General features: G+C 46.7%; 1 protein-coding gene across 8 annotated transcripts in view; it reads left to right on the forward strand.

Annotated features, from left to right (window-relative positions):
- The window catches only part of LOC137504345 (spectrin beta chain, non-erythrocytic 5-like), a 76,746-nt gene that overhangs the window by 4,559 nt on the left and 57,280 nt on the right, over nt 1–14,907 (forward strand). For all 8 annotated transcript variants that reach the window (XM_068232638.1, XM_068232641.1, XM_068232640.1 and 5 more), the window contains exon 3: nt 13,358–13,495. In XM_068232638.1, coding sequence (XP_068088739.1) covers nt 13,358–13,495 — 138 coding nt within the window. The remainder of the gene's footprint in view (nt 1–13,357; nt 13,496–14,907) is intronic.

Consider the following 14,907-nt stretch of genomic DNA (forward strand, 5'->3'; position numbering starts at 1 on the left):
CGGTGGACAGTGGCTGTGGATTTGGGGGCATAGAATTGACCACTACTTTCAGGATACACAGCTTTTCATGGCCTTTATTGTGCTGCATGGCTTTATAGTGGGGTGAGTCAGGGCTGCTGTTCTGTAGGTGGGCCCAGTAGGGCATCACTCTCTTCTGTATCCCAAGCAGTAATGGAATCAACTGCTCGGAAGGCAATGTTTGAGGTACTTCGATGGACATGGAGGAGGTGTCTACAGAATTCCTAGTGGGGCTACATTCCCATTTTGATTGATCTGGATAGATGATTGGGCCCCCACATTTCACTTTGTAGAGTATTGTGACACTGTCAAACACTTTCAGCAAGACCTTTACTGGAGGTTTAAGATGGTACAGTACTTCCCTGATGGCATAGAGTGCTCGGCATGCTTTGGCCTCTATGTTTGGCTTAAAGGAAACCAGAGCTGATGAAAGGTAAAAGGTTTATACATACCTGGGGCTTCCTCCAGCCCCATAAGCTCGGATCGCTCCCACGCCGCCTTCTTCCACTGCCCGCAGCTCCGGGGACTGTCCAGTCTGCTGTATGATGAGGATCATTCCTTTCTCTCTCTCTTTCTTTCTTTCTTTCTTTCTCTCTCTCTCTCTCTCTCTCTCTCTCTCTCTCTCTCTCTCTCTCTCTCTCTCTCTCTCTCTCTCTCTCTCTCTCTCTCTCTCTCTCTCTCTCTCTCTCTCTCTCTCTCTCTCTCCTCCACCACCCTTCACTCTCTCGCTCTCCTCCCACCACCCCTCACACTCTCTCTCTCTCTCTCTCTCTCTCTCTCTCTCTCTCTCTCTCTCTCTCTCTCTCTCTCTCTCTCTCTCTCCCTCCTTCACCACCCCTCACACTCTCTCTCTCTCTCTCTCCTTCACCACCCCTCACACTCTCTCTCTCTCTCTCTCCTTTCTCTCTCCTCTCTCTCTCTCTCTCTCTCCTTCACCACCCCTCACACTCTCTCTCTCTCTCCTTCACCACCCTCACACACACACTCTCTCTCTCTCTCTCTCTCTCTCTCTCTCTCTCTCTCTCTCCTTCACCACCCCTCACACTCTCTCTCTCTCTCTCTTCCTCCACACCCCTCACACTCTCTCTCTCTCTCTCTCTCTCCTCTTCTCTCTCTCTCCTCTCTCTCTCTCTCCTCCACCACCCCTCACACTCTCTCTCTCTCTCCTCCACCACCCCTCACACACACTCTCTCTCTCTCTCTCTCCTCCACCACCCCTCACACTCTCTCTCTCTCTCCTCCACCACCCCTCACTCTCTCTCTCTCCTCCACCACCCCTCACTCTCTCTCTCTCTCCTCCACCACCACTCACTTTCTCTTCTCCTTCACCACCCTCGCTCTCTCTTCTCCTCTACCACCCCTCGCTCTCTCTTCTCCTCTACCACCCCTCACTTTCTCTTCTCCCCTTCACCACCCCTCACTCTCTCTTCTCCTCCACCACCCCTCACTCTCTCTCCTTCACCACCCCTCTCTCTCGCTCCTCCACCACCCCTCACTCTCTCTTCTCCTCCAGCTCCCCTCTCTCTCTCTTCTCCTTCACCACCCCTCTCTCTCGCTCCTCCACCACCCCTCACTCTCTCTCCTCCATCCACTCACACCTCATGCTCTTCTCCACCACCCCTCACTCTCTCTCTACCCCTCTATTGTTCATTCTCTTTCTCACTATCTGTCTCCTCTCTCTCATTTCCTTTCTCCCCATCTCTCTTCTGACACCGTCCTCTATTCTCTCTCTCACTTCTCTGCCCCCCCCTCCTTAGATGTCCCATACCTCACACTCTATGTGCTGTGGACTGAGGAGGGTTAATAGGTGACACTGTCACACTCTCTTCCTCCTTGGAATGCCGGTCAGGAAAGGGTTAGGCTGTCTCTGGTGTGCGTGGGGGGGGGGGGGGGGGATAGGATGAGGTCATGGGGAAAGCGGACACAGTCTGATGGAGGAATGATCCTCATCATACAGCAGACTGGACAGTCCCCGGAGTCCGGCTATTCCCGGCCTGCGTGGAGAGGCTTTTTCCTGTACTGTGTACAGCGAAAAGTCCTGAAACCAGCCCTACCCCAGTGTGTAGCCTCCCCTATATTCCTGTCCCTAGAAGTCCAAATCCAAAAAAGCTTTACTAGCAGGACCAAATACATTTAGTATTACCAATGCAAAACATCAGCAATAGCGTGTGTGTGTGTGTGTGTGTGTGTGTGTGTGTGTTGGGGAGGGGGGGTGGAGATAAGTGAAGGGTATAAGGGGTTGAGGTATACAGTCCATAAGTGTGTGGAGGTAATAAGGGACAGTATAGGGGGCTGGGTGTGGAGGATACAAGGGGGCAGTATAACAGCAGCAGTAGAAGGGTCCTGATTACCCCTGCTAAAATAACCCCCCCCCCCCCCCCCCCAATATTCCTGTCCCTAGAAGTGTCCAGTTGATCCTTGCTAACATACAGAACACACACCACACGCACCCACGCGCGCTCCTGTAGAATCCCCTCCTGGCTTGCTCTGCTGTGATTGGCCACCTCACCCAGGAGATTTAGTTAAAGGGAAGGTTCAGGGACTAACTAAAAAAAATAAAAATCCATTTCCACTTACCTGGGGCTTCCTCCAGCCCGTGGCAGGCAGGAGTGCCCTCAGCGCCGCTCCGCAGGCTTCCGGTGGCCGACCCGACCTGGCCAGGCCGGCGGCCAGGTCGGGCTTCTTCTGCGCTCCATGGTGCGTTTCACGCCGGCGCGCTGACGTCATCGGACGTCCTCCGGGCTGTACTGCGCAGGCTCAGTAGTTCTGAGCCTGCGCAGTACAGCCCGGAGGACGTCCGATGACGTCAGCGCGCCGGCGTGAAACGCACCATGGAGCGCAGAAGAAGCCCGACCTGGCCGCCGGCCTGGCCAGGTCGGGTCGGCCACCGGAGACCACCGGGAGCCTGCGGAGCGGCGCCGAGGGCACCTCCTGCCTGCCACGGGCTGGAGGAAGCCCCAGGTAAGTGGAAATGGATTTTTATTTTTTTTTAGCTAGTCCCTGAACCTTCCCTTTAAGCGAAAAGGCAGACCCCAGGAATAACGTTTAATAGAATAAAACACACCTAACTCTAACCTATTTTATTAAAATCAAGTATCAAACCAACATTTTTTTCCCTATTGTTGTTCATCTGTATGACATAAACAGGGCATAGTCAATCACCGCAATCCGGGATCGATTAAAGAGACCATTTCATTGGCTCCTGACCTCGTGAACAATCACAGTTCTTAAAATGGCACGGGCAGCCAAAGTAGTTAATAAACTACCGTACCTCTCTGATCATTTTTTCCCACTAGATCGAATAATTTAAACGATGGAGCAGATACACCATGCGTTTGATACATTTTTCCCAAAAATTAAAAAAAAAATTAAATAAAACGTTCAGTTTTTGTGTTTTTCTACCTGACTTTTCCAACACATCTAATCAGATGTTTACCGTATCTGAAAAAAAATAAATTAGAAAATCTAACAAAAAACATTTTAGATTTTACTATACAATTGATCATTTTGATAAAAGGAAAACAATTTGAAAAAGTGATTGATTCGAATGAATTGTGTATGGCCACATTCAGCCCCTTACTTACTATATTAAGGATACATAGAGGGGCTATTCAGTGGGGGCGGGGGGCTGGGTTTTTTTCTTTCCCCTCCCCTTGCAAAGTATCCCCCATCAGTGGTAAAAGTCATGTAGGTTGGTGTTTGCCAGTTTGGCTCCCCCTGCTGGCCACATAACATGTTTAATATGCTGTACTGTCAGTTTATGATTTATGACAGCTTATATCTGCTAGTCTTGTGTTCAGATCCAGACCCTTCAGAGATTGTAGATTGTGAGCTCTTGGGGTGCCAATGTGTTGTGTAGATAATTATTAAATTATTATTTATATTTTATTATTACATTTCCTGGATATTTTGTGATTAGATTTTGTAACTTGAAAGCTGATTCTGTGATCTGTGCAGAACGGATTGTAAATATTCTGTATGTTTTCTTATTCCCTAATGAATAAAAATATGTTATACCAGTTCCAGGGCGTCTTCCATATCTTTTTAGTAAACACGGCATCCAAACATCACAGGCGCTACCTCCCCTATACATTGACCATAGAAAGTAACCCCCCCCCCCCATCCCCCTCAATATCCTTCTGTGATAGAGATTTTATAACACCTTCCAACACTTTCTAACCACTCTGTCATATAGTACATGTTACAATAACCACACCCTCCTCAGGAATAATCAGAACTTTTATGGGGAATTGGGAGAGTTGTCTAATGTCCTACCATATTATTATTATTATGTATTCATATAGTACTGACAGCTTCTGCAGCACTTCACAGAGTACATAATCATGTCACTGACTGTCCTCAGAGGAGCTCACAATCAAATCCTACCATAGTCCTAGTCTAATGTCCTACCATATTATTATTATTATTATTATTATTATTATTATTATTATTATTATTAATATAGCACTGACCTCTTCTGCAGCACATTACAGAGTACATAGTCATGTCACTGACTGTCCTCAGAGGAGCTCACAAACTACAATCAGGAGCTCAAAATGTCCATTTGCTGTCCCATCAAAATAATTCAACACACAGCCATAAATGACTAAACTGCTGGCAATAAAAATTAGCACACCCATATGTGAAGAATGTCAAAATTTTGCCCATTGAGACATTTTCCCTCAATGGGGTCATGCTACTCAGTAGTGTTACAAAGTCTCAGGTGTGAATGGGGAGCAGGTGTATTCAATTTGGTGTTATCGCTCTCACACACACTCATGTTGGGCACTGGAAGTTCTACATGGCACCTCATGGCAAAGAATTAAGAAAAAAAGAGTTGTTGCTCTATATAAAGATGAAGCTCAGTTGCAGCACGGTGTACAAGACCATATAGCAGTTTAACAGGAAAAGGTTTCACTCAGAACAGGCCTCACCATAATTGACCAAAGGAATTGAGTTCATGTGCTCAGTGTCATATCCAGAGGTTGCCTTTTGCAAATAGATGTATGAGTGCTGGCAGGATTGCTGCAGAGGTTGAAGTGTTGTGGGGTCAACCTGTTAGTGATTAGACCATACACTGCACATTGCATCGAATTGGTCAACATGGCTGTCGTCCCAGAAGGAAGCCTCTTCTAAAGATGATGAACCTGAAAGCCAAAAAAAACAGTTTCCTAAAGTCAAGTAGACTAAGGAAGGACATGGATTACTGGAAACGCGTCCTGTGGTCTGGTGAGACCTAGAAAAACGTTTTTGGTTCAGATGGTGGTAAGCGTGTGGAGGTAACTAGGTGAGGAGGACAAAGACCGGTGTGTCTTGCCTACAGTTAGGCATGTTGGTAGGAGTGTCAGCATACCTCCCAACTTTTTGAGATGAGAAACCGGGACACTTAAGCCATGCCCTCGACCATGCCCCCAACCACACCCCCTGACACACCCCTAGTCAAAATTTTATATATCTATATATATATATATATATATATATATATATATATATATATATATATATATATATATATATATCTCTATCTGAATGGTGGGGAGAAGAGTGAGGGTGCCCATGGGTGTGGAGGTAAAAAGAAGGATCGAGGCGCCAGCCGCGGCTGTGGTATGCGGGTCAAGCTTGTCCCCCCTCCCTCCGAATGTGCCCCCCAGTGTCCCCCTGTATGGCGAGATACGAGCGCAGCAGAGCGGCAGTCTTACCATTCCTCTTCGCATATGGGCATCTCGTCTTCTCCGCTTCCTGTGACGTCACGAGAAGTAGTTGGAAGCAAGAGATGCCCGTACGCGAGGAAGATGGTAAGACTGCCGCTCTGCTGCGCTCGTATCTCGCCATACAGGGGGACACTGGGGGGCACATTCGGAGGGAGGGGGGACAAGCTTGACCCGCATCCCGCACACCAAAGCCGCGGCTGGCGCCTTGATCCTTTTTTTTTCCTCTGCTGCCTGCCGGGACACAAGGGGGGCTATCCCGGGACAGCGGGACCCCTCCCCCAACCCGTGACGGTCCCGGCGAAAACGGGACGGTTGGCGCCCCTGGTGTCAGGGTTTGGGGCAGCCAGCACTGGGGAGGTACAGTTCATTGAGGGAAAAATGAATGCCAACAGGTACCTTGACAGGTACTGTGACATACTGAAGCAGAACATGATCCTCTCCCTTCAGAAACTGGGCCACAGGGCAGTATTCCAACATAACACCCCAAACACACCTCCAAGAAGACCACTGCTTTGCTAAAAAATGTTTTAGAGTAAAGGTGTTGGTCCGGCCCAGCATGTCTCCAGACCTAAACCATATTAAGCATCTATGGGGCATTCTCAAACGGAAGGTGGAGGAGCGAGAGGTCTCTAACATCTACCAGCTTCATCAGGAGTGGAAGAGTATACCAGAGACAACCTGTGAAGCTCAAGTGAACTCTAATCCCAAGAGTTAAAGGACAACTGTAGGGAGGCTGCCATGTTTCTTTTTTCCTTTTGTGCAATACCATTTGCCTGGCTATCTTGCTGATCCTCTGTCTCTACTACTTTTAGCCATAGATCCTGAACAAGCATGCAGCAGATCAGGTGTTTCTGACATTAATGTTGGAAATGACAAGATTAGCTGCATGCTTGTTGCTGGTGTGATTCAGCCATTACTGCAGCCGAATAGATCAGCAGGGCTGCCAGGCAACTGGTATTGCTTAAACACTTGCATACCAGCACCCTCTGCCCCCTTAAGGACCAGAGGATGCTGATACAGTAAACCGCCGCTTCCCGACGAATCGCCGCTAAAATCCGCCAGTCACGTCGCTCTGTCCCTGGTAGCACCCTCGCTATGACGGCAGAGCGCTGTGCGCCAGTCAGGAGCCGCTTTCATTGGCTCCTGACCCTGTCACTCCATGTAAGCCAATGGGAACGGCTTACATGAATGACAGGGCCAGGAGTCAATGAAAACGGCTCCTGCCCGGCTCACAGTGCTCTGCCGTCATAGAGGCGGCAGGGCAGCTTATTGCGGCGGAGACAGAGCGGACAGCGCGGCGGGGGGCGCGCGGTGAATGGGACTTACAGTTTACGTCCGGTCAGAACCGCAGCGCCCCCTGCCCGCCGTAGATTTCAACTACGCCGGTCCGCAGGTAGTTAAATATGGCAGCCTCTATATAGATCTCACTACAGTTGTCCTCTTAAGGTAGTGCTGGAAAATAATGGTGGGCACACAATATATTGACACTTTGGGCAACGTTTTGAAATTCTTCACTTAGGGGTGTACTCACTTTTGTTGTTAGCAGTTTAGACATTAATGGCTGTGTGTTGAGCTATTTTGATGGGATGGCAAATATATACTGTTTTTATACAAGCTGTAAACTGACTGCTATACAATGTATCCAAGTGTCATATCTTCAGTGCTGTCCCATGGAAAGATATACTAACACATTTACAGAAATGAGAGAAGTGTACTCTCTTCTGTGAGATACTGTATGATATTATGCAGAATATTCTCTGTGTTTCAGGCTGTCAGTAAGTAGACACAGCAGATAATCATATTCCGGGGAATGTTCTCTCATATAATGTGCAGTGAATCCTTCCTTTCATACACCCCGGGGGTGTCCGCCCTGTGACCCCTCCAATACTCAGAGCTGCATGGAACAGATCATTCCTTGTACCAGGAATAAGGAGCGGACTGACCTCACCCAGGAAGTTCTGTCTCAGGAATTAACCCTTCATTGTTCTCCCAGCTTCAGAATTCACATGATTATCATTATGTATTTATATAGCACTGGCATCTTCTGCAGCACTTTACAGAGTACAAAGTCATGTCACGGACTTCCTCAGAGGAGGTAAAAATCTAATCCTACTATAGTCATAGTCTAATGTCCTACCATATTATTATTAATATTATGATGTATTTATATAGCACTGACCTCTTCTGCAGCACATTACAGAGTACTTAGTCATCGTCAGAAGAGCTCACAATCTAATCCTACTATAGTCATAGTCTAATGTCCTACCATATTATTATTATCTATTTATATAGCACTGACATCTTCTGCAGCACTTTACAGCGTACATATTCATGTCACTGACTGTATGCAGAGGAGCTCACAATCTAATCCTACCATAGTCATAGTCTAATGTCCTACCATATTATTATTAATATAGCACTGACCTCTTCTGCAGCACTTTACAGAGTACATAGTCATGTCACTGACTGTCCTCAGAGGAGCTCACAATCTAATCCTAACATGATCATAGTCTAATGTCCTACCATATTATTATTATGACCTCTTCTGCAGCACTTGACAGAGCACACTGGCCTCAATTCACTAAGATCATGCTAGAGATAATAAGGCAAGAGAAAACCTACCTCCACACGTGAGAGAGTTATCTTATCTCTTCATTCCTTAAGTTACCTCTCCTGTAGTTAATTTACCTCCTCTGTAGTTAATTTACCTCCTCTGTAGTTAATTTACCTCCTTTGTAGTTATTTTCACATGCAGCTAATTAACAGCCTGTCTTTAACTCTGGGGTTATTTTAAGGATTGGAGAGTTAATTTAAAGACAGAAGAGTTAACTTTAGCCTTGCCTGAGGTAAAATGTTTCCTGAATACTACATGCCTTATCACCATGGTAACAACTCTAGAAGAGTTATTAAAGACAGGAGAAAAGTTTAGTGAATTGAGGCCATTGGCCTCAATTCACTAAGATCATGCTGGAGATAATAAGGCAAGAGAAAATTTACCTCCACACGTGAGAGAGTTATCTTACCTCTTCATTCCTTAAGTTACCTCTCCTGTAGTTAATTTACCTCCTCTGTAGTTAATTTACCTCCTCTGTAGTTATTTTCACACGCAGTTAATTAACAGCCTGTCTTTAACTCTGGAGTTATTTTAAGGATTGGAGAGTTAATTTAAAGACAGAAGAGTTAACTTTAGGCTTGCCTGAGGTAAAATGTTTCCTGAATACTACATGCCTTATCACCATGGTAACAACTCTAGAAGAGTTATTAAAGACAGGAGATAAGTTTAGTGAATTGAGGCCATTGTCATTTAAGGGAAAAGTGAAACGGGGATAAAAAAAAACAGTTGTACTTTGCCATCAATATGAAAGCTCCATCACCAAAATTGACTAGATCGTGCTGTCAGAAGCCGAAATCTCTCCATCCCTGCTTGCTTCCCTTAGTGGTGTCACAAAGGTATTAGCAGACACAATGACTGCCTGACAGGCCTGAGCCCCAGTGAAGGGAGTCTTGTAGGTAAACTGGTAGTGATGGACGATCAATGAGCTGCTGATAACTTCAGCTTCCATGCAACTGTAGTGCAAATTGTGTGCAGCTTGGCATTGGGCCAATGATATGCAACTACTGCATTTATTATTACAGAGTACCCAGATAGCTCATGGTGACCCAGAACCACTAGCAGAGTATAAGGCAAGTGTGGTTACCCACAATGCATCACTACTGAATATGCAAATCATCTTTTTTTTTATGCCCCTGAAAGCAAGGCTATACACCCAGAACCGCTGGTGTATAGCAATCCTATAGCTTATACATTCTACAGAGCCATATCAACACCACATGCAGACAGCTTGTTTGTGACTTTCTGGTCCTCATCAGTGTACAGCATGGATTGATTTGGCTCTATGGGATAGAGGGCTTGGACCAGTATGACAGTATACCCAGACAGCTTATTTCTTTGATAATCTCTACTTATTGGTGGATGTGATCATAGCTGCTCCTACAGCAGTGAAACACTTACCTATGACTGATGGACTCCTCCGTGGTCAGCAGCAGCCAGCAGTGTCCGTGAGATTCTGACCCACTGCCAAGCTTCGCGGTTATTTCTGATTCTGACCCACCACCAGGCTTCACAGTTCTTCCAGATTCTAACCCACCACCAAGCTTCACAGTTCTTCCAGTTTCTCACCCACCCCTTTGCTTCACAGTACTTCCAGATTCTGACCCACCACTAGGCTTCACAGTTCTTCACAGTTGTAACCCACCCTTAGGGCCCATTCACACTTGTGCGTTTTCAGAGCGATTTCAGCTTTGCTGAAAATCGCTAGCGATTTGAAAAACGTGTGCACAATGAAAGTGTATGGAAGTGTTCTCATCTAAGCGTTTAGCGATTTGCTGAAATGCAAACGCGTTGCATGCAGCGTTTTCTGAGCGATTATCGATTCAATAAAAGTATTTGAATTGAACTAGAAATCGCAAAACGCTAATCGCTGGAAAAACGCTCTGTATACAGTGAAAAATCGCTAGGAAAAAATGCCAGAAAACCGCTCAGCATTTTGCGTTAGCGTTAAGCGATTTCTAGTGTGAATGGGCCCTAAGGCTTCATAGTTCTTCCAGGTTCTGACCCACTGCCTGGCTTTACAGTTCTAGACTCTGACTGAAGATTCTGCAGCTGTAATGGGAGGATGACACATCTATCAATACTTCTTATTAGTGTTGTGGTGTCACGATCTATTCCTGCTGATGAAATTTGTGAACTTTCGCATGGACTTCCTCTGTTCACCAGCAGATGTCCCCTCTCTCAGCAAGAACATTTTTGCAATCCTCCTGAAGTCCCCTCTGCCCACCAGCAGAGGTCTCTGTATTCAAGAACTGTGTCTCTGCAGGCTTGGAAGAGGTCACATGACCATCCTGCAGAGTATATAAATCCAGCTCCAACAGAACTCCTTTGCTAGTTCATTGCAGGGGTCTAGTCCTAGGAAAAGAGGTGAGTGGACTCACCCCGAAGACCCCTGTGGCGCGCCAAAAATGGGCGTGGTCAAACATAATGTGGGCGTGGTCATGGGTGGAGCCAAATATACATGACCTTAGCAGTATTGTAAAAGGTCTGCCAGAGAATTTTGAGCTCTGCAGTAGTGTATCCCCCAAAAATAGATGTAATCTGACAGCATTTCAACAAAAAGACACGTAATCTGGTAGAAGTTCCTCCAAAATACAGATAATATGGCAGTGGTTCCCCCAAAATAGACCATGTGGCGGCAGCAGTTCCCCCAACATACACATAATATAGAAGCAGTTTCCCAAAATACGAGAAACCTGGCAGCGGATCACCCAAAATACACGTAACATCCAAAATACATGTAATCTGGCAGCAGTGGTCCCCCAAACATACACAATCTGGCAGCTGTTCCCCAAAATATGCGTAATCTGACAGCAGCCGTTCTCCTAACATACACATAATCTGGCAGCTGTTCTCCAAAATCCACTTAATCTGTTAACAGCGGTTCCTCAAAAATGCAGATAATCTGACAGCCGTTCCCCCAAAATAGGTACCCAGGGGTATATGTCCCCAGTATATGTCGGCAGGGGTATATGTCCCCAGTATATGTAGGCAGGGGTATATGCACGGCCGGCCTTTGACCTGAGCGACCGGAGCGATCACTCAGGGCGCCGCGCCACGCTCCTGCCGCCCTGGCCGCATATTGTTAATTAAATTGTACTCACTGCTGCGGCGGCTGCGGGCTCCGGCTTGGTTGCGTTTAAGTCTCCCTCTGGCTCCGCCCCCTGGTGCCGCTGGGGGTGATGAGGGCGAAGACCAGCAACGGCTGCGGCGCTGTCTCTTGGAGGCAGTGTAAGACTCCACCCCGCGCTTGGCCCCGCGATAGGAGGATGGAAGCGCGCAGAACGTGTGCCTGTCGCCCTGCCCTGGCTGCCTGTGACTGTCCTCCTCGAGACAAGACAAATAACATTTATATCGTGCTTTTCTCCTGGCGGACTCAAAGCGCCAGAGCAGCAGCCACTAGGGCACGCACTATAGGCAGTAGCAGTGTTAGGGAGACTTGCCAAAGGTCTCCTACTGAATAGGTGCTGGCTTACTGAACAGGCAGAGCCGAGATTCGAACCCTGGTCTCCTGTGTCAGAGGCAGAGCCCTTAACCATTACACCATCCAGCCATCACCTGGCCATCTCCCCACCCAAGTGACCAGCAAAAGTAAGGCTCCGCTCCCCATCCCCAGGACCCCAACGAGAATATATGCTTGTAACTATTATCCTATGCTTGATACATGAAAGGGGAGTCAGGCGGGAATCTGCTGCTGCATGACTAATAGGGGATCTGGTAGCCTACCTAAGCCTATATATATATTTCTGGAGGGGAGAGCGAGGGAGGGGGAGCCCCAAGGTGAGGGAAGGAGGGGGGAGACTTCCCCCTTCCCCACCACTGATCCCACAGCTCTCCTTCTCTGCGCTGCTCCCCTCCACTATAGATGCTAGGGTGGATGACGTCCACCCTCTGAAAAAAGCAGGTGGACGTCGTCCACCCGCGTCCACGCTCCACTCGACCCCTGGTTCATTGATGTGGATGGCCCAAGAGCCTGTGTTCTGGTCGCTGCTCCTGTTACCTTGATACTTGTTACCTGATTCCTGTTACCTGTACCTGTTTGTATGTTTTCCTGATTACTGGTTGCTTGACTTCCCTGTGTATGATATTGGCTTTCCCGACTATTCTCTGGTTATCGATAGTATTTGCTTGACTTCCTGGTATATGATCTTGGCTTGTATGACGTTCCAATTGCCTGCTGCATTATGTACTATGCCTGAACGTATATTGTTGTGTATATATATTAGTTAGTTAGCTTAGTTAGACAGGGTCCGGGGTTCACTGTATATACTGTATATTTGGTTTGTTGTATGTCTGATCGCAAGACATTCGCCTGCAATCATATTGCCAGTTGTTTGCAGTCGTATTGCTATTTTTGTACAGTTGCTTGAATACGCTTGTACAGTATGTATGTTTATTTGCATTTTCACCTGTACATATCCTGCACTTTTGTAAATCAACCTTTACTTTATTTCACCTTTATCCTGTGGTTTGGTCTTCAGTATTTCCACAATAGTGACATTCTGCATTCAGTGCAAATCTGCATGCACTGTACGTTACATGTGGTTAAGAAGTATCGGCTATCTGATCTGATGGTTACCTGGCTGTGTGTGACACTCGGGAGACACAGATCAGACGGGACATCTCTCTATGCCTGGTGTGATCGTTTGGAGCAATGAGGCTCATTGTCTCCATTTTCAGTGATTACTGGAAACCCGTCTCTGTCACGTGTGGAGACCACACATTTTCTAATTTGATTGTACAATCTTTGTATAATTTCAACAACAGCTCTGCAGTGTGGATTCAATTCAGTAGATTGTGAATAAAAAATACCTGAAGATTGTACAGGCAGGTTGTGTGGTGTATATGGCCAGTCCATTATCTGATGTCTGCTGGTGAGCCTGATCTGGCACTGGCACTGACATACTTAAAAGTTAATGACAGTGCTGCCCTTGTTATGTCATGTTATGGGGGGAGGGGGGGTTGTAGGGGAGATCTCACAGGATTATTACATTGTGATTTTGTGTTCCTGTTGCAGCGCCCGTCATCTCTCAGTCCCTCCCCCCAGGGTGAAAGGAAGGCACCCCCCAATGGAATTGGCCTTGATGGGAATAGAAGAGCTTTTGCGCACAATGAAACACTTCAGACAGCCCAGCCTTGGCAGGACAACACTGAGGTATGTTGGGAGTGTTTGTGTCTGATAAGTGGTGGTGGTGGTGGGGGGGATTGCATGATGCTGAGGGTTCGGCCAAGCTGATGCTCCGCCCCTATAAATGACCTCTTATGCTGCCTTACACACACCCATCCTCCACTGATTGTCTGTCAGAGCTAATGAGTACTTACCATGCTGTTTAGGAGCAACATCTATTGCACTACCAAATTTCATTTTTCCATTCACATTTCATTGTCCATAAATGCAGCAATGTGATTGCTTCAATCCTTAACTTTTTGGTTGTGATATCGATTGAGAGGTCCGTGATTGATGACAGATCGGTTGGTGCATTCATGATTGGCATCGATGGGCAATAGGATGAATGGTTGGGGGTGTCATTGTATCACCATTTTACTGATAGTTCCACTTATTGATCTTTTATTGGGATGAGCGATTGGAATGTGTGTGGCCTCCTAATATTGCAGCTTGGAGATAAAATCCATCTTTATGCATCAAAACCATGGAATCAAATCCAATCTAATGAAATCTTACCTTTCACATTTCCCGATTGTTTGCTGTCATCATGATATCATTGGAAGTCATGGAGTTATGCCCACACACCCAACGTATCGGTAATCAGATTGTAACATTTATACACACAGTCTGATCCCTTATTAATCACAGCGCCCCCCTGTGACCTTTCTGTGTAAAACAAGGCTTCTGCAGCTACAAATCCTAATTTGAATGTTAGATCATGTGACCTTGAGCAGCTCAGCTGAAGGAGTTAGCAGCAGGATCTATGGGTGAGGCCAGAGGTGCTGCTTTCTGCAGTATTATGGGCTGGTGCACACCAAAACCCGCTAGCAGATCCGCAAAATGCTAGCAGATTTTTAAACGCTTTTTTTTATTTTTCTATGGCGTTTTGCTAGCGTTTTGCGGATTGCTGCTGCGGTTTTCAGTATAGTAGATTTCATATATTGTTACAGTAAAGCTGTTACTGAACAGCTTCTGTAACAAAACCGCCTGCAAAACCGCTCTGAACAGGCGTTTTTCAGAGCGGTTTGCGTTTTTCCTATACTTAACATTGAGGCAGAAACGCACCTGAAATCCAAAAAATGCCTCACCCAGGCATTTTTCGTTTCTGCAAAACGCCTGCCGCTCTGGTGTGCACCACCCCATTGAGATACATTGACCAAGCAGATCCGCAGCCGCAAGCGGATCTGAAAACGCCCAAAAAGCCGCTCGGTGTGCACCAGCCCTCTCAGGGTGTTTAGTCTGTGTGGGAGGCGGGACTGAGACAGAGGTGTTGGAGACGATCACAGCATGAAGCTCTGGAGGAAGTGGATGTTGAAAAGGCTCCTGACCAGGTACATTGAAAGTGAGGGCTGCATAGTACTAAGAGGGGGATTTAAGTTAAAGTGGACCTTAACTCTTAA

The sequence above is a fragment of the Hyperolius riggenbachi genome, chromosome 4, assembly GCF_040937935.1.
Source record: "Hyperolius riggenbachi isolate aHypRig1 chromosome 4, aHypRig1.pri, whole genome shotgun sequence".
NCBI classification, from domain to species: domain Eukaryota; kingdom Metazoa; phylum Chordata; class Amphibia; order Anura; family Hyperoliidae; genus Hyperolius; species Hyperolius riggenbachi.